Genomic DNA, 20,382 nt, shown 5'->3' with positions numbered 1-20,382 from the left:
AAAATATGGGATAATTAAGCACCCATTAGAATAGGACTCCTGATCCATTTTTCTAAAGGACTCTTAGAAATCTACAGAAGAACTTCTGCCTAGAAGCTAAAACCACCAAAGATGCACAATCTAAACATAACAGTATCTGAAGGCTAGGCTTGCTCACCCTCATGGCGCCAGCACTGTTAAATTCATAAGCTCCAATCTCTGAAGTCATATGGGCTGCAAAAACTGAGGATGCAGCTGCCTCCCTTCAGACATACAGATAAAAGTCAAGTCTTACATTCATAATATAATTTAAAATACAATGTCCTAAAAATTCCCAATCACAGTTTTCATTGTTTTCAGTATCCTTTAGCTCCATGGCTTCTCCCAGATCTATTCTCACATATGGTCTGGGCTTCCACAGGAAGGATAGCACATGCCCCTACCCTTCAGAGACCCTGAGACTGCTCTTACTTGAACACTTTCCCAAAGCCCAATATGAAAAAAAGGACATCCAATTCTGTAGGGCAGAAGCCAGCCTAGCTCTCCAGCCTTCTTCCTCAACCCCACCTTTGTTCTGTATCAAAAGGAAAAAGGGGGTAAAAAGGAAGTTTTTATAATGGAGTCCAGAGTCAGACCATTGGCTGCACCTGCCCAAACTAGAATTTAGAAGGCTACCCTCAATTACAACATAAAGAAAGAGAAATGTCAAATACAGGCCTCTTCCTTCCTTTATGTTTTAAAGGCCACACCGTGTTCTCTCTAGTAGACTGTTAGGAAGTTAAAATGGTGAAGTACAGGGAAGGAAAGATAAAACATGATTTTTAAACACACACACTAAAAACACACATACCCACACTTACATACACACTTAAAGGTCGAAACACTTCAAGTGGCCAGAGCTGATCTCAGAACTCACGGCCAAAATCCTATCCTCCCATCCCCACTACACACACACACCCCACCCTCCAATCCCACCCCCCAGGACTCACTGCCGTGTATCTCATACACACAGCAAAATCCCTATCCCTTCCCCAATTATATAAAAAAACTAAACAGATAACTTACTTTCTTTAAATTATTTTTTTAAAGTCTCTTAAAAGATTTTGACATTTAAATACTTCCTCTCTTCTGATATATTAAACACCAAAAGGATCCACAACTGTTTGATAAAACAAACCCTCCATACTTCAGTCCTGGCAAGAAGAGGGAAGATATCAACTCTAATCGACCTAATTAGGAGGTGGAGAGGCCAAGAACAGAGAAAGTATTCTGAATCCTTCACAGCTTTAACACATTCTCACCTCTCAGTAAAAACTATAATAAAATAGTTAAATTTCTGAGGCAGGCGATATAATAACCAAGGCCCTCTACCACCTTCCCATGTCTCAATATAAATTTATTTCTAGTCCAACAAGGGTGACATGTTTCATAAGGGAAGTAATTTTCTTAGTCCAGAATCAGTAGTTTAAAAAAAAAAAAAAAAAAGATGTGTTTTTAAAGTTTTTTTCTCCTCGTCTTTTTCTTTTTTACTTGGGAAGGGGTGGAAGTGGTGGAGGAGGTTCTGATGGTAGAGGTGGTAGCCGGGGTTTGTCTGTATTGCCAGGTCTGGAGGACATTCCACCAGCCCGTGGATTCAGATATTCTCCATAAGAATGAACATATTCAAACGCAGGTGGCTGAGTGGGCTGAACACCTTGGGCATGGAGAAGGGAGTGAAGCATATTCACAGTATCTTGATAGTCTATGGTCTGGGTTGCATTGTGACCATTGGCCCCAGTGGAGCCTTTATCCAATTTCATGTGAGGAACTCGAGTTTTACAGCTGGGCTGTGAAAAAGTAAGGCCACTTGTGTCTGAGCTATGCCCAGGCAACTGGGCCATTGTAGGAAGAGGAGGGAAGGAGAAATTTATGGAAGAGGATTTAGTATTCTTGGCAGTCTTAGCTGAATGATCAAACACTGCCCCTCCAGTCTCTTCAGGGAAGGGCCTTTTACGAGAAGAACTGGAAGAGGAGAAAGAGCTGGACAAGCTATAGGGCTTGTGTGCTAAGGTGCTTGTCTGGCTACTATGTTTTGGATCACCTGGACGTTTGTTCCCAGTACTAGCTGGAAGCTGGGAGTGAGAGTGTTTGTGTGAGTGGTGATTATGATGATGATGATGATTAGATGGGTGAGTCTTGTGCTTTTCTTTGTGCTCACGGCTCTTTGTGACACTGTCATCTACAGAATTGTGCTTGTCAGCTGCAGTGTGAACTTTGATGCGCATTTTTATCTCCTCTGGTTTTGAAGTGGCAGCTTTATCTCCACTTGTCATTGGGATTCTCATTTTGAGAGCTGTTTTGTCAGTCTTTTCCAGAAAAGGCCGCTCAGGGTTTTCTGAGCCCTCTATGGGCATTTTCAGAAGGATGGAAGAATGGCTATCATGGTGAGCCAGAAGATTCTGGGCAGCGAAGGCATACTGTGACTTCACATTGGCCTCCATGTTCTCCAGTTGCCTCTTCTGGGCAGCCAACTCTTCTGCATGCTTTGCACGGTATTCTTTCAGTGATACTTTAGCTGATGGCACACTCTTACTATTCTGCTTCTGGGAAACAAAGGCATTTGAACCATCCTGTTGCAAGGAATGATCAACTCCTATAAGTGCTAAATTCTCACTAGTCCGATGACCCTGAGCAGGTTCTATCTTAAAAGGAGGGTGGGAGGACAGCCAACGCTCACTCGGCAACATCTCCACATTGCTTAAGTTACTGGTTGACTCTTCAGTGGCTGGAAGGGAAGGCACTGCACTTGTGGTAGAAGAAGCTGACATACTCATTAAACCTGCAATAGTTGTATCTGAAGAGCTCTGGGAAATCATATTAAGGATTGTCTGCTCTGAAGTGTTTTCATCTGCTCCTCGGTCATCCGTTTTTGTTTTCTTGGCAGCCTGGCATGCCTAGAATGAAGCAAATAGCATCTTTTCACTTCAGGTAATTTATCAAATGGAAAAAAAACACTGAAACGAGTAGACTGTGTTTGCTGTGACATTGGGAGTTTGGGATACCCCATAACCAGGAGGTTACTCTAACATGAGACTGATAATTATTACCATCAGGAGAGATACGATTTTTTAAACCTTCAATCAAGCATCACAAGATCTCAAAGAGGTATCTGAACTCCCATGTTCGTTGCAGCACTTTTCACAATACCTAAGGTATGAAAGCAACCCAAGTGTCCATCAATAAATGAATGTATTTTAAAAAATGTGGTCTATATATACAATGAAATACCTTTAGCCTTAAAAAAGGAGGAAGATTCTGTGAAGACAGCAGAGTAGGAAGCACCAGGAATCTGTCCCACCTAGACAACAACTGCAAAGGCAGAATCTGTCTGACATAACTATTTTGGAACTTTGCAGTCTGTTGAAGGCTTGCAGCTGCCAGGGTAAGCCCTGGACAATAAACTGAAGTTAATTTCCCTCAATTTCAGCTCTCAGCCCCAGTCAGCTGTGCAGCTGTTCCTGGAGTCGCTTGCACACAGCTTGGGGGACCCTGGTTAGGCAAAAAGAGCTCTATTTTCCAAATATTGGAGATCTGTGGTCTGATCGCTGACTGCTGCTTTCAATCACAGAGGTACAAAGAAAAAGGTAGCCATTGTTGTTGCACCTCCCTCCATTGTTGTAATCCCCTCCCCCTCTGGCTGAAGTGACTTCCCTGGATATAAAGGGCCAGCCCCCTTCCTCCCCCACTTCATTTTTTGCTTTTTCTCCCTTTGGGAGCCAGATATTAGAGTAGAACATTAAAAAAAACACTGTCCCTACAGAAATGTCCAGGAAAAGGCTCAGATAAGAACTGAGAAGACATTAATTTTATACATCAAGCTGATCCTCAGCACAGAAATATCCTTCAAAATCAAGCCCCCACCCCAAATATACAAAAAAAAAAAAAAAAAAAAAAAATCCCAGCAAACCCCAGGAAAGGGAGAGAATCTGATTTCCAGAGTTACCATGTTACTAGATTCAAATGTCCAGTCTTCAACAAAAAAATCACAAGGCACATAAAGAAACACGAAAGTATAGTCCATTCAAAGGAAAAAAAAAAATCAACAGAAATTGTCACTGAAAAAGACCCAATGGCAGATCTACTAGGCAAAGACATTAACTGCCTTAAAGATACTCAAGGAAATGAAAATGTCAAAAAGTCAAGAAAACAACATGTGAACAAAATTAAAGTATCAAAAAAGAGATTAAAAACTTTAAAAGAAACCAGAAAGAAATCCTGGAGCTGAAAAGTACAATAACTGAAATGAAAAATGCACTGGAGGGATTCAAAGGCAGATCTGAACAGGCAGAAGAATCAGCAAACTTTAAAATAGGACAATGGAAATTATCAAGTCTGAGGAACAGAAAGAAAAAAGACTGAAGCAAGTGAACAGAGCCTAAGGGACCTATGGGACACCATCAAATAGACCAATGTATGCATTGTGGGAATTCCAGAAAATGAAAAGAAAGAGAAAGAGGCAGAGAATATGTGAAGATACAGCAGCTCAGAACTCTCCAAATCTGATGAAAAAACATGAACATAGATATCCAAGAACCTCAGTGAACTCCAGGATGAACTCAAAGAGACTCACATCAAGACATATCATACTTAACCCTCCCAGACTTCAGAGAGTACTACAAAGCTATCAGTAATCAGTGTGGTACTGGCACAAAATCAGACATCTGGATCAATGGAACAGAATAGAGAGCCCATAAATAAACACACATGCCTACAGTCAATTAATCTTTGGCAAAGGAGGCAAGAATATACAGTCTCTTCAACAAGTGGTGTTGGGAAAGTTGGATAGCCACATGTAATTCAATGAAGTTAGAACACACCCTCACACCATACACAAAAATAAACTCAAAATGGCTTAAAGACTTAAACATAAGACATGACACCATAAAACTCCTAGATAAGAACATAAGCAAAACATCCTCTGACATAAATGTACCAAGGTTTTCTTAGGTCAGTCTCCCAAGGCAATAGAAATAAAAGCAAAAATAAACAAATGGACCTAATCAAACACAAGCTTTTGCATAGCAAAGGAAACAGTAAACAAAACGAAAAGATAACCTATGGACAAGGAGAAAATATTTGCAAATCATGTGACTGATAAGGGCTTAATTTCCAAAATATAAAAACAGCTCATACAACTCAACAACAAAAAAACAAACAACCCAATCCAAACATGGGAAGAAGACCTAAATACACATTTCTCCAAAGAAGATATACAGATGGCCAACAGGCACATGAAAAGATGCTCAACATCACTACTTATCAGAGAAATGCAAATAAAACTACAAAGAGGTACCACCTCATACCAGTCAGAATGGCCATCATTAAAGTCTACAAATAACAAATGCTAGAAAGGGTATGGAGAAAAGGGAACCCTCCTACACTGTTGGTGGGAATGTAAGATGGTGCAGCCACTATGGAAAGCAGTATGGAGGTTCCTCAAAAAGCTAAAAATAGAGTTGCCATATCATGCAGCAATCCCACTCCTGGGCATACATCCGGACAAAACTATAGTTCAAAAAGATACATGCACCCCAATGTTCATAGCAGCACTATTCACAATAGCCAAAACATGGAAACAACCTAAATGTCCATTGACAGATGAATCGATAAGACGATGTGGTACATATATACAATGGAATACTACTCAGCCATTAAAAAAGAACAAAATAATGTCGTTTGCAGCAACATGGATGGACCTAGAGATTATCATACTAAGTGAAGTTAAAGTCAGACAAAGACAAATATCATATGATATCATTTATACGTGGAATCTAAAATATGACACAAATGAACTTATCTACAAAACAGAAACAGACTCACAGACATAAAGAACAGACTTAGGGTTGCCAAGGGGGAGGGGGATGAGGGAGGGATGGAGTGGGAGTTTGGGGTTAGCAGATGCAAACTATTATATATAGAATTGATAAACAACAAGGTCCTACTATACAGCACAAGGAACTATATTCAATATCCTCTGATAAACTATAATGTAAAAGAATATGAAAAAGAATGTATATATATGTATAAATGAACCACTTTGATGTACAGCAGAAATTAACACAACATTGTAAATCAACTACACTTCTATTTTTTTTTTCTTTTTTTGCCACACCACACAGCTTGCAGGATCTGTTCCCCGACCAGGGATTGAACCCAAGCCGTGGCAGTGAAAGCGCCAAATCCTAACCACTAGACCACCAGCTAACTCCCCAACTATACTTCAATTAAAAAAAAAAAAAAAAAACAGATGAATGGGTAAAGAAGATGTGGTATATATATGATGGAATACAACTCAGTCATAGAAAGGAAGGACATTTGCAACAACATAGATGAACTTGGAGGGTATTAGGCTAAAATACTGTATGTTACCACTTATATGTGGAATTTAAAAAATAAAATTAATGAATATAACAAAACAGATACAGACTCACAGATATAGGCAACAAACCAGTGGTTACCAGCGGGGAGAGGGAAGGGGGAAGGGGCAAGATAAGGGTAGGGGATTAAGAGGTACAAACTACTATGTATAAAATAAATAAGCTACGAGGATATATAGTACAACACAGGGAATATAGCCAATATTTTATAATAAGTATAAATGGAATATAACCTTTAAAAACTGTGAATCATTTTGTTATACATCTGAAATTGATATAATATTGTACATCCACTACACCTCAATTCTTAAAATCATGGTATTAAAAAAAAAAAAGACATATCATACTCAAACTTTCAAAAGCCAAAGACAGAATTTTGAAAGCAGCAAGTAGCAAACTGTCACATATAAGGGATCCTCAATAAGATCATGAGATTTCTCAACAGAAACTTCGGAGGCCACAAGATAGTGAGCTGATACATCCCAAGTACTAAAAGAAAAAAACTGTCGGCCAAGCATCCTGTATCTAGTAAGAATGTCCTTCAAAAAAGTGAAGGAGAAATTAATTATCTCCAGGTAAACAATAGCTGAGGGGGGCTTCCCTGGTGGCGCAGTGGTTGAGAGTCGCCTGCCGATGCAGGGGACACGGGTTCGTGCCCCGGTCCGGGAGGATCCCACATGCCACAGAGCAGTTGGGCCCGTGAGCCATGGCCGCTGAGCCTGCGCGTCTGGAGCCTGTGCTCTGCAACGGGAGAGGCCACAACAGTGAAAGGCCTGTGTACCGCCAAAAAAAAAAAAAAAAAAAAGCTGAGGGGATTTGTGACCGCTAGACCAGCTATACAAGAAAGGCTCAAGGGAGTCCTCCAAGACAGTAACTTCAAGCCATATGGAGAAATAAAGACCTCAATAAAAGTAAATACATGGGCAATTATAAAAGCTGGTATTGTAACAATGGTGTGTAATTGCACATTTTGCTTTCTACATGATTTAGGAGACTAACACATTCTCAGGGAAAAAAAAAATTAGTGTAAAACCTAGTATTACTATAACTTTGTCTTATAATTCCAAATCTTATTTTTTATATAGTATAAGAGCCTAATGCATCTAAAAGAATTATTAGTTTTCGGGGGGCACACAATTATTTAATTTTGTAACATCAACAACCAAAAGGGATGAGGATGCAGCTGTAAAGGAGACAAATTTTGTATGTTAATACAAAAAATGAATGAAAAAGGAATCTAAAATTTTTCACTATGAAAAATCAACTAAGCACAAAAGACAGTATAATGCAGGAAATGAGGGACAAAAAAGCCGTAAGGCATACAGTAGGCATACCTTGGAGATACTGTGGGTTCCGTTCCAGACCATCTCAATAAAGCAAATATCACAATAAAGTGAGCCACACAAATGTTTTGGTTTCCCAGTGCATATAAAAATTGTGTTTAGGGCTTCCCTGGTGATGCAGTGGTTGAGAGTCTGCCTGCCGATGCAGGGGATGCGGGTTTGTGACCCGGTCCGGGAAGATCCCACATGCCTCAGAGCGGCTGGGCCCATGAGCCACGGCCGCTAAGCCTGCGCGTCCGGAGCCTGTGCTCCGCAACGGGAGAGGCCACAGCAGTGAGAGGCCCACGTACCGCAAAAAAAAAAAAAAAAAAAAAAAAAATTGTGTTTACACTACAGTCTATTAAATGTGCAATAGCATTATGTCTAAAAAAAAATGGACATACCTTAATTTAAAATACCTTATTGCTAAAAAATGCTAACCATCATTTGAGCCTTCAGTGAGCTGTAGTAGTAATACTAAAGATTACTGATCACATATCACCATAACAGATACAATGATAATGAAAAAGTTCAGCATACTGCCATAATTACCAATGTGTAACAGAGACACGAAGTAAGCAAATACTGTTGGGAAAATGGCGTCAACAGACTTGCTTGACGCAGGGCTGCCGCAAACCTTCAATATAAAAAATGCAATATCTGCAAAGTTCAATAAAACAAGGTATGCCTGTCTAAAAATCAAATAGCATTAAGTGACAGAAGTAAATCTCTCCTTATATGTAATTACTTTAAGTGTAAATGGATTAAACTCTTAAGGAAAAGACAGAGATTTGTAGAATGGATAAAAACATATGATCCAACTATATGCTATCTACAAGAGGCTGAGATCCAAAGACCCAAACGGGCTGAAAGTGAAAGGATGGAAAAAGGTATACAATGCAAACAGTAACCAAAAGAGAGCATGCATGGCTATACTAATAGCAGACAAAATAGACTTGAAATAAAAAAAGATTTCAAGAGACAAAAAAGAGCATTATATATTTTAAAAGGCTAGCTACAGAAATTAGACACAGCAATTATAAACATTTACACACCTAATGACAGGCCATCAAAATATGAGGCCAAAACCTAACAGAATTAAAGAGAAATAGACAGCTTTACAGTAATAGTTGGAGACTTCAATACCCCACTCACAATAATAGATCAAGCAGAAGATAAGGAAGTAGGACTTAATAAACTAACTAGATCTACAGACATACACATAACACTCTCCCCAAAAACAGCAGCACATACATTCTTCAAGTGCATATGGGACATTATCCAGAACAGACCATATGTTAGGCTGCAAACTTAGTCAATAGATTTTAAAAGATACATATCACATCATGTATTTTTTCTGACCACAACAAGATAAAGTTAGAAATCAGTATCAGAAAGAAAATCGGGGAAAAAAAAAATCACAAAATTGTAGAAATTAAACCAATGGATCAAAGAAATCAAAAGGGAAATTAGAAAATACTTAGAGACCAAGAAAAACAAAACACAACATATCAAACGTAAGGTATGCAGCAAAAGTGGTGCTAAGGGAGAAATTTATAGCTATAAACACTACATTAAAAAAACCAGGGACTTCCCTGGCGGTCCAATGGTTAAGACTCTGCACTCCCAATGCAGGAGCTATGAGTTCAGTCCCTGGTTGAGGAACTAAGATCCAGTATGCCACACAGAGTAGCCAAAAAAATAAAAATTTAAAAAGTAAAACATACTTAATAAAAAAACAAGAAACTGGGAATTCCCTAGCAGCCCAGTGGTTAGGACTCCGTGAGCTCACTGCCTGGGGGGCCTGGGTTCAATCCCTGGTCGGGGAACTAAAAATCCCACAAGCTGTGCAATGTGGCCAAAAAAAAAAACAACCAAGAAACATCTCAAAATAACAAACTAACTTTATAACTTAAGGAACTAGAAAAAGAACTGAACACAAAGCTAGCTAGCAGAAGGAAAGATACAATAAAGATTAGAGCAGAGATAAAATAGAGAAAAACCAAAACAAAAATTGGTTCCTTGAGAACATCAACAAAACTGACAAATCTTTAGCTAGACAGACTAAGAAAAAAAGAGGGAAGACTCAAACTACTAAAATCAGAAATAAAAGTGGAGACATTGCTACCATTCTAACAGAACAAACTGTATATCAACAAATTGAATAACCCAGACAAAAGGGACAAATTCCTAGAAACACAAAACCTATCAAGACTAAATCATGAAGAAACAGAAAATCTGAATAGACTTACAGCTAGTAATAAAATTGAATCAGGACTTCCCTGGTGGCCCAGTGGTTAAGAATCCGCCTGCCAATGCAGGGGACACAGGTTCGAGCCCTGGTCCGGGAAGATCCCACATGCTGCCGAGCAACTAAGCCCATGTGCCACAACTACTGAGCCTGCACTCTAGAACCCGCGAGCCACAACTACTGAGCCCACACGCGCCTAGAGCCCATGCTCCACAACAAGAGAAGCCACTGCAATGAGAAGCCTGCCCACTGCAACAAAGAGTAGCCCCCGCTCCCCGCAACTAGAGAAAGCCTGTGTGCAGCAATGAAGACCCAACACAGCCCAAAATAAATAAATAAATTTTTAAAAATAAATAAATAAAATTAAATCAGTAATCAAAAATCTCCAAAGGAAAAAAAGACTTACTGGTTAATCCTATCAATCATTTAACGAAGTAATGCCACTCCTTTTCAAACTTTCCAAAAATTTGAAGAGGAGGGAACACTTCTCAACTCATTCTATGAGGCAAGCATTACTCTGATACCAAAGCTAGAAGAAAACACTACAAGAAAGGAAAACTACAGGCCAATATCCCTTATAACCACGGATGCAAAAATCATCAACAAAATACTAGCAAGATGAATTTGGTGGCATTTAAAAAAAATTACATATCATGCATGACCAAGTGGAATTTATTCCTGGAATATAAGGAGGGTTCAACATATGGAAATCAACTGATGTAATATGTCACACAAACAGAATGAAGGAAACAAATCACATGATCATCTCAATTTGTGCAGAGAAAGCGTTTGACAAAATTCAACACACTTTCATGATAAAAACACTCAACAAACTAGGAACATAAAGAGGAAACTACCTCAACATAATAAAAGTCACATATAAAAAACCCACAGTGAACATCATATTCAATGGTGAAAGACTGAAAGTTTTCTTTAAGATCAGGAATAAGGAAAAGATGTTCACTTTCACCACTTCCATTCAACACTGTACTGGAAGTTCTAGCCACAGCAATCAGGCAAGAAAAAGAAACAGCATCAAATTGGAAAAGAAGAAGTAAAATTATCTCTGTTTGCAGATGACATGAACTTATATGTAGAAAACTCTAAAGACTCAACCAAAAAGAATTTATTCTTTCTGATTTTATTAGAATTAATAAATGAATTGGGCAAAGTAACAGGATACAAAGTCAACAAATAAAATTCAGTTACATTTCTCTACATGAATAAACAATCTAAAAAGGAAATTATGGGGCTTCCCTGGTGGCGCAGTGGTTGAGAATCTGCCTGCCAATGCAGGGGACACGGGTTCAAGCCCTGGTCTGGGAAGATCCCACATGCCGCGGAGCGGCTGGGCCCGTGAGCCACAACCACTGAGCCTGTGCGTCTGGAGCCTGTGCTCTGCAACGAGAGGCCACAACAGTGAGAGGCCCCCGCACTGCGATGAAGAGTGGCCCCTGCTTGCCACAACTAGAGAAAGCCCTCTCACAGAAACGAAGACCCAACACAGCCAAAAATAAATAAATAAATTTTTTTTTAAAAAAAAAAAAAGGAAATTATGAAAACAATTCCATTTACAACAGCACCAAAAAGAATAAACTACTTGGGAATTAACCAAGGAAGTAAAAAACTTGTACAATGAAAACTGCAAAACACTGCTGAAATAAATTAAATAAAACATAACTGGAAACTCACCTATGTTCTGGATCCAAAGATTAATTCAAACATTAATACTGTTAAAATGTGGGGGGACTTCCCTGGTGGTCCAGTGGTTAAGACTCTGCACTCCCAATGCAGGGGGCCCGGGTTTGATCCCTGGTCAGGGAACTAGATCCCGCATACATGCCACAACTAAGAGTCTGCATGCTGCAACTAAGAGTCCACATGCTGCAACTAAGAAGCCTACATGCCGCAACAAAGATCCCGTGTGCTGCAACTAAGACCCTGCACAGCCAAAATAAATTAAAAAAAAGAAAAAATCCTAGAATTCATATGGAATCTCAAAGGACCCTGAATAGTCAAAACAATCTTGAAAATGAAGAACAAAACAGAAAGACTCACACCTCCTGATTCCAAAACTTACTACAAAGCCACAGTAATCAAAACAGTGGGGTACTGACATACAGACATATAGATGAATGGAACAGAATAGAAAGCCCAGAAATAAACCTTCACATACATGGCCAAATGATTTTTGACAAGGGTGCCAAGACCATTCAATGGGGAAAGGACAGTCTTCTCAACAAATGGTGCTAATTCCACTATACATAAATAAGACTTTGAAAAATATCTGAAATACAACTTTAGACTGCAATCTATATAAAAACAAAATTCTAAAATCCATTTAAAAGCAGGTAATGTCAAAGACAAAATTATAATACCAGTTCTAATCTCCTAACTCTGAATCTTTCCTATACCAGAAGCCAACATTCTGTGACTCAGAAAAGCCAAATTTTTCCCCTTAACACTCTCCACACAAAAAAATAACCAATGTTGCTGACCAAATGACTAAATCACAAGAGTTGCAAAACACCAAAAAAAATCTCACCATCGCCTACAGCAATGGATTTCTGGGCCAGAAGCCAAGCTATGAAGTTGAAATTATGACTATTGCATAACTACAAAAAGGGAAATTCCAGACCGAGGGTACATATCCATATCTGGTATTTTCACTGGTGTGGTCAAAGGAAGAAAATGGTTTGTTCCACAAACTGACAGCAATAATTCTTACCCTCCAATTCCGAATTCGTTTGAGCCTGTTGGGGGTTTTCTCCAGAATCTGTAGAAATTCATGTGTCAGTTCTACAAATGAAATTAGAACATTTAAGAAAAACTCAGAGAGGCAGAAGTAAAGAAATAAGAATAACCTCAACTAACTATATTCATCTGAAATCAAGTCACCTTTGGCCAGATATGTGACAGATCAAGAGCTAGTGCTATTCAAGGTCCCTTACTCTAAAACTTACCATCTAAAAGTTCCAAGGTCACAGTGGCGTCAACATACTCCCACCAGTGCTTCCCATCAGTTGAGACTGGGATCTCCCAGTTGGACCACTTGCAAGCCAGATGAATGCAGACACAGGCCACCACAGGAGGTGTGTACTGCAGGCTAAATGTGGTCAAATGCAGGCTGACATCAGAGGGAAGGAAACAAGAGAGTGTCATGAGCTCTCAATTCTGAACCCAAAGTTAAAACTCTCCATTACTTTAAAAAAAAAGTTAAAAAAAAAAAGAGTTAAAAAAATAAGAAACCCACTGGAGAGCAAGAAGGGCAAGAAATATCCAGTGCTCTGACCCAGCACCCAACATGATTTTTTTCCATTAACCCACCGGCTCAGGTAACAACTTTTCTAATTTTTCTGACTACATATCATTTAATCCACACACTAATGAAGGACTGGAAAAAATAAAAACAAAAATAAAAGACTGAGCATTCAGTTTTTTAAAATAAGGATTAATTATCCTGAGAATAAGCTCAGAACTTAAGGAAAATTATAAGATTTTTGATATGTATAATCCCTAAATCAAATACCTAAGGAAATATTCTAAAAATTATCTTGTCTCATGCCAATCATAGGTCTGGTCTCTTTAAAATAATGAATAGACAACCATTCTCTCAAGTGTCAATATTCTTGACAGTTTACTTTTAAAATTTCTCCCACCAGGCTATCAAAATGAACTTCTTAGCCCTGACAGTCATTAGGAGTATCTTTGGTTTCCATGAACAACCAGTAGACTGGAGATGAGAATAAGCAAGTCATTTGGTAATACAAGTTATGTATTAATTTTTTTCTTTAAAAAAGGAAGTATCACAACTCTTTGCACATATACATGCCCATTTATCTGGGCGTGGGTGAAGAAAAAAAGAGTCTTAAAATATAGTAACAGCAGAATCCTCCAAATTAGATTTTAGTCACTGTCAATGAACCCCAAGTTTAAACAAACTTTCAGAATTATGCTCTTGGATATGTTAAAGCAAAGTAACAAATGCAGAATTAAGTAGGCTATCAAACGATCAGCAATAAATAAATATATCACTTTAACAAATTAAAAGAGCAGCATGGAAATTTTAAGGTACACATGAAAACTGCAGAAAAATCAACCTTTACCATAGAATTGTCTATAACACATTGAATCAGAGATCCTTGCCTAGGTCTTTGGCTTCTAGTTTACTAAGTGCAAGACCTGTCATCTTTCCATATACCCATCAAAAAGTGACAATTCTAATGCAAGTAAAGTACTATCCCAAAAACAGAAGAGAAAAATATTAAAATATAAACCTGTTGGTTGCCATGAAGTAAGAAGTCTGTGCTAAGTCCTTGCTTGCTAAAAAAAAGAAAGGGGGGAGGAGGAGAAGGTTATTAGTTCCATTCATTCTAAACAATTATTTAGTAAGCATGTAATATTTGCAAGGCAGAGAATATAGTGGTAAATGAGGCAGGCATGGTCCCTGACCACCTGATGTTTACATTCTACTGTCAAAGAAAACAGTTTGAGTGATTTTTAATTATAATATTAATAATTATGCTGCTTCCCAACTTAGAGACCTAAGCTTTATTCTGCACATCAGGTATAAGGGGTACATGTTTAAAATGCAATTCCTGGGCATCCTCCCTAGAGTTTGACTCAACACATTTGGAGAAGAATGTAACAAACATTTTTACTTGTTAGTAACTCAGAGATCCTGATACAAGGGTTCACTGAGAAATTCTAAGCTAGGGGATGAACTAATTTGGAGGCAAGATCAGAATCCAGAAGACCTTGCTATATCTGGAAAAAATTAGCAAATAACACAAATTATTCATATATATTACAATTTTTAAAATTCCTCCTTCAGGCTTCCCTGGTGGCGCAGTGGTTAAGAATCGCCTGCCGATGCAGGGGACACGGATTCGAGCCCTGGTCTGGGAAGTTCCCACATGCCGCGGAGCAACTAAGCCCACGCGCCACAGCTACTGAGCCTGCGGTCCAGAGCCCGCGAGCCACAATTCCTGAAGCCCGGCCACCTAGAGCCCGTGCTCTGCAACAAGAGAAGCTACCACAATGAGAAGCCCACACACCGCAACGAAGAGTAGCCCTCGCTCACCGCAACTAGAGAAAGCCCGCACACAGCAACAAAGACCCAATGCAGCCAAAAAAATAAAATAAATAAACAAATATAAAAATTCCTCCTTCAAAAAAAAAAATGCTCTGGGTAACAAAGCAAATTTTAACCTTCCTTAGATTAAATATTAGCATTTATCCATCTCTGTTAGTGTAAACCTTTTAATGCTTTCAAAATATAAGAACTCAGGGAAAACTGAGTTTTCAGATGAAACACACAAATAAGGCCAATTGTCAATCAGTTAACTCTACAAAATGAAAAATGGCATTTAAACGCACAGTGGTGTCTAGATAGCCTTGATACTACTATTTAAATAAATAAGAACTAGGTTTTGTGCAATTACAGCTACTAAAGTTAAATCGGAATAAAAACCAAGTCCTGGGCTTCCCTGGTGGCGCAGTGGTTGAGAGTCCGCCTGCCGATGCAGGGGACACGGGTTCGTGCCCCGGTCCGGGAAGATCCCACATGCCGCGGACCGGCTGGGCCTGTGAGCCATGGCCGCTGAGCCTGCGCGTCCGGAGCCTGTGCTCCACAACGGGAGAGGCCACAATAGTGAGAGGCCCACGTACCACAAAACAAACAAACAAACAAAAAAAAACAAGTCCTGCCAGGGAATTAACAAAGATGAAAATAAGTTCAAATAAATTCTAGATGATCCTCTGGGTGGCCTTAAGAGTGCCTAGGACAATCAACCCTAGAATCAAATTAACCCCCAAGACATCCTTAAAATTGCTGTTAGATACTTATGATTTGGTGACTTTTCAAAATCTGCCCCCAGCTTTGACAAACATCCATAAGAAACTAACTCTCTTTATCTGGAGATCACCGAAAAACATTATAAGAACCCAACAGAAAAACTCCAACCACTCATTTTGATTTAAGCCAGGTAGGTTTTTTAATTTAAATTTTGGCCAAAGCAGCTGTGTTCTGTATTTGTCCAGAGCAAATCTTAGCCTCTAAATGGTAAAACAATTTAAGACAGCATCTCAAGTTGGGATTCCTTACCTCGAACAAGTTGAGTGCACTTTACCACATGTGTATGTGGGTGATCAATTGTTAGTTCAAAGCCTAAAAACAAAAAAGGTAACTGGTTAAAAAGCTAAAGATACTCAAAATATTTTATATTTCTTTTATCTGAGTCATCATTGAAGGCCTCCCTCATTTTCTGGTCCCAAACCTGCCTGTTTAGAGGCTAAGAGAGTCAAAGTATGGAGCACACTCTTCTTTAAGATTATCTTCAAAGGTGCTTATGTTTTGAGCTAGAAGGCACCACTCAGATAATAAAGCTAATGCAGTCTCAAGATCCCTGAGCTACCAAAAACTTCTAAACACAAAACATTTTCTTAGGGACAATAGAATATAATACATGGTTGGAAGAAGCAATTACTCATGTAATAATTATCTTCGAAAGCTTAACCTTGAGAAAACATTTTGAACCCTATTCCTCTCTTACCTCAGTTTTGTCCCTTTTCATCATCTCAATTACTGTAAGTACCGATCATTTTATCTAACTCTAAATGATCTTTACCAAAATTACTTAAGGAAGATCGGTATGTCTACAAAAATTTTCAATGGAGTTTCTCTTTTTGAGTATATAAATTAAAATTTTCAATGAAATTTCTCTTTTTGAGTATGCAAATAAAATTTTCCAGTACAAGTAAGGAAATTCTAGGGAATTCCCTGGCGGTCCGGTGGTTAGGACTTGGCACTTTCACTACAGAGGGCCTGGGTTCAATCCCTGGTCGGGGAACTAAAATCCCACAAGTTGCGTGCCGCAGCCAAAAAATTTTTAAAATAAAAATAAAGTCTGAGACAAACTGATTAAAAGAAAAAAAAAGTCTATTGAGAAATTTACTTGATGCAAATTATTCTAAAAGTATAATTGATTCTTGCTAATTAGATCTTACTGCTTTCCACATTAAAATATTAATAAAAATTTACTCCACCAGAAAAATATCATTGTCTCCTAAAATATGGCTACCTTGAAGAAAACTAATTTAAAGTAAAAATTCACAGACACTAACTTCAGAGACAAACTTTGAAGAATTCACTGTATGTTTGTACATGCAAAAATACAGCCCTACCAGTAACTTTCCAACATAACTCATGAAATACTCCCCTACCTAAAGAGAAAAATGATAGCCCAAAAGAACTAGAAAATCTTTATTTTCCATATTTGCTAAGCTTTTAAAGGCAGTCTCTTTGATGAAAATAATAATAGATAATAGCAGAACATCATCAGTTCTTTAGCCCATCAACTGCTATAGCTTGAATTCCTCCACCTCCACTCCACTGTTCTGAACACTGACTATCAATTTTAAAAACAAATGCTGTTATCTAAATATAATGACAAGCAGACTATAAAAATCCATGGAAGGAAAAAAAGTTGTTTAGATAGTTTCTGTCATTATTTATCAGAAAGTTAAAAAACTGCCAAATCTTAACAAGCAAATCATGAATCCTAGAATATAAAACAAACAAACAAAAAACCCCTGCTAACCGCTATTTCAAAGGTCAGCCGTGCCTGCATTCTCTCTGGTATAGGCCAGGGTTAAATGACCTCTAAAATGTGCAAAAACCTTCCCAAGAAATTCTCTTCCTATTTCCTATATTGCAAATTTTAAAATCATTACATTATGTACATATTTCTTTAATGTTTTAAAGGAAAATAAACTTACCTAAAGTCTGCAGAATTATGCTTTCTAATATCACCAGATCTTGAACTTGTTGCAGGTAAGCCTGCAGGTGAGAAGTCAAATTACTCCCCCAAAAGATACAATATATAATATATAAAGTGTAGGCAAATTCTAACAACCTCCAAGGGGAATCAAAGCCTCAAAAGGCAAGGGTGGGGTTATGAGGGAGAGTAGGAACTGAAATTAACCCTTATTCCTAACAGATTCTCCTTAAAAAAAAAAAAAAAAAAAAGTGGTATAGTGAGAGATGTCACTTTATTTACAAATGGCTACAGAAAAAGCACCAGAGATCTAGTTCATTTTCAGACTGACATTTTAGGTTCTAAAGTTCATATGATGTACACAGAATCCTACAGGCAATAGGCAATCTCAAACATTTGACTCCTGTTAAACCTTCCTTTTGGAGTAATGCTAGGTTTTTAAAATTCATAAATGGGTTCAAAGGAAAAGGGAACAAACAAAAAATTCTTTCAGATTTGTACTGGCCATTACTGTAGCCACTATCCACACATGGCTATCGAGCACTTGAAATGTGTTATGAGTGAGTGTAGAATACACACTGAATTGTGAAGACTTAGTTAAGAAATAATAATGTAAACCACTTCATTAATAATGTTTTAAAATTGATTATATGCTGAAATGACTATATTTTGGGGTTAAAGAAAATAATATATAAAATATAACATATTAAAATTAATCTTAATTTTTTTAAGTAAAGATTTTTATATAAAGCTTAATGAAAAGTTTAAAATATTTAATTACGTATGTGACTTCCCCTATATTTCTATTGGACAGCACTGGTCTAGAACTCTAGGAGAATGAGATTTGAGCTAGGAGTTAAGAGACTTATGTTGCTGCTAACTTTCCTCTGAACCTTATGATCTTGAATAAGTCCAGTAAGGACTTAAACTATGCTAGTTCCCCTTTCCATATAGTGAAGAAAGTATATTCTCCTAGTCACCTGATAAGAGAGGCTCAGGTGAGAAGTCATGTAAATATACTTGAAAGAAAAAAAAATAAAGTAGGGATTTTATTTTTTGTTTTATTTTGTTAAAATAAAGTTTTATTTGGTCAATTCTATAGACCAGTGGCAGTTAGTAGTCTCTAACGTAAATAAAAGTCCAGACCAACAGCTATTCAACAAAACTACTGGTGCAGCCCAAAGAGAAAACAAAGTAAGTCAAGACACTACTATGCCAAACACTTAATTTACATAATAAGGGGCTATTATCAAAACAAACCGTCCCCACAGCCACTTTGCCCAATATGATCAGAAGAACACACAATTCCACTTAATCTGATAATGGATGACTCATGCACCCACTGTAACAGACAAATAATCTAGTAACAGAAATCCATAATTTTTCTCCAAACTCATCATTCCCCAATCACTGATTTCTAAAGCCGGGAGAGTTTCCCTTCTTTAGAAGGTCAAGGAAGGATGGAAAGGGAAAAAAAGCTATATGTATACACATAGGATAAAGGTGTGGAAGAATATATATCTGAACTGGAATCGGCAGTATCCTCCTAGGAGAAGGAGGGGAGATGAGCTTTACCTTTGACTTTAAATGATCCTTTAGTGTTTGGGTTCTTTTATAATGAGCATACTTGTAATTTCTTAAAAAGTTAAGCACACATGCACCAGTGACAAGATTCACTTAAAAAAAATTCATTAACAAAAAATCTAAAAGAATTTTCTTCATAGTGATATTATAGTGGTTAAAAGCTGGAAATTATCTTAAGAGAAAATGGTTAAAATATATGTATGTTTATGACAAAATACGATATCAATATTTAAAGGAAGCAGAGAATTGATGGGAAAATATTTGTCATACAGTAAGTGAAAAAAGCAGGTATAAAATATATACATGTGTAGCTACTCATAGAAAAGAAGCTGGAAATACTGGTTCATTTATATATCTGTGGTACAAATTACATCTAGGTAATATATTTTCTTCTTTTTCTGCATCTTCCAATTTTACCAGAATGAAATCAATTAACTTTTGCCATAAATTTCTGGGATGTTTTTGTTAAGGAAAAAACAAACACTAAAAGTTCCTTTAACAGCCCCAATTCAGACTTCAGTAAATCAAAGTTAAAAAACTAAGTTATGATCAAAATAAATTAAGAAAGACAGATGTGTGTAATTAATCCCCTACCTCACTCCTAGTATCAGGAAGTGATTCCTGTGGATGGAGACAAGCATGTGCTACCTTGATGACGTGTTCCAATTTTTTGGGCTGCTCCTCTACTTTGGCTGCTAAAAATAAGGCTGCTGGAGCCACAGACTGGATGAAGAGAAAATAAATCACATTTATTATTTGTTTATTTCTAGAGTAAGGTAGATCTAAAAAAGAACTAAGTCTTAAACCAACTTCTTTGCTTACCTCAACTTCGTCACCTCTTGCTTATGCTTTCTCCTCCTCTACTTAAATATCTTCTCCTCTCCTATCCATTAACCACGTCCACTTCTGAAAACCAATCCTTCAACAAACTCTCATTAAAAGCTACCTATTCAAGAAACCACTAGATGTAAATAGACAGCTTTCTATTTAAAATGAGATTATTAAGTTTTATCAAAGCACTCTATATACTTTTTTTAAAGAGTAAACTGAAA

The 20,382-nt window shown here is 37.7% G+C and overlaps 1 protein-coding gene across 2 annotated transcripts in view; it reads right to left on the bottom strand.

Moving 5' to 3' along the window:
- Positions 1-1,505: 1,505 nt before the first annotated feature.
- The window catches only part of CCNT1 (cyclin T1), a 28,812-nt gene continuing 9,935 nt past the window's right edge, over positions 1,506-20,382 (bottom strand). The window contains exons 3-9 of one of the 2 annotated variants that reach the window (XM_065887142.1): positions 19,925-20,053; positions 17,748-17,808; positions 16,075-16,137; positions 14,246-14,291; positions 12,932-13,095; positions 12,697-12,767; positions 1,506-2,912 (exon numbers count right to left, since the gene is read on the bottom strand). In XM_065887142.1, coding sequence (XP_065743214.1) covers positions 1,506-2,912; positions 12,697-12,767; positions 12,932-13,095; positions 14,246-14,291; positions 16,075-16,137; positions 17,748-17,808; positions 19,925-20,053 — 1,941 coding nt within the window. The remainder of the gene's footprint in view (positions 2,913-12,696; positions 12,768-12,931; positions 13,096-14,245; positions 14,292-16,074; positions 16,138-17,747; positions 17,809-19,924; positions 20,054-20,382) is intronic. The other variant, XM_065887143.1, reaches the window with a different exon arrangement.

Source organism: Phocoena phocoena, chromosome 11 (genome assembly GCF_963924675.1).
Source record: "Phocoena phocoena chromosome 11, mPhoPho1.1, whole genome shotgun sequence".
NCBI classification, from domain to species: domain Eukaryota; kingdom Metazoa; phylum Chordata; class Mammalia; order Artiodactyla; family Phocoenidae; genus Phocoena; species Phocoena phocoena.
Note: the sequence above shows the minus strand (reverse complement) of the source record. Positions and strands in the feature narration are given on the sequence as shown.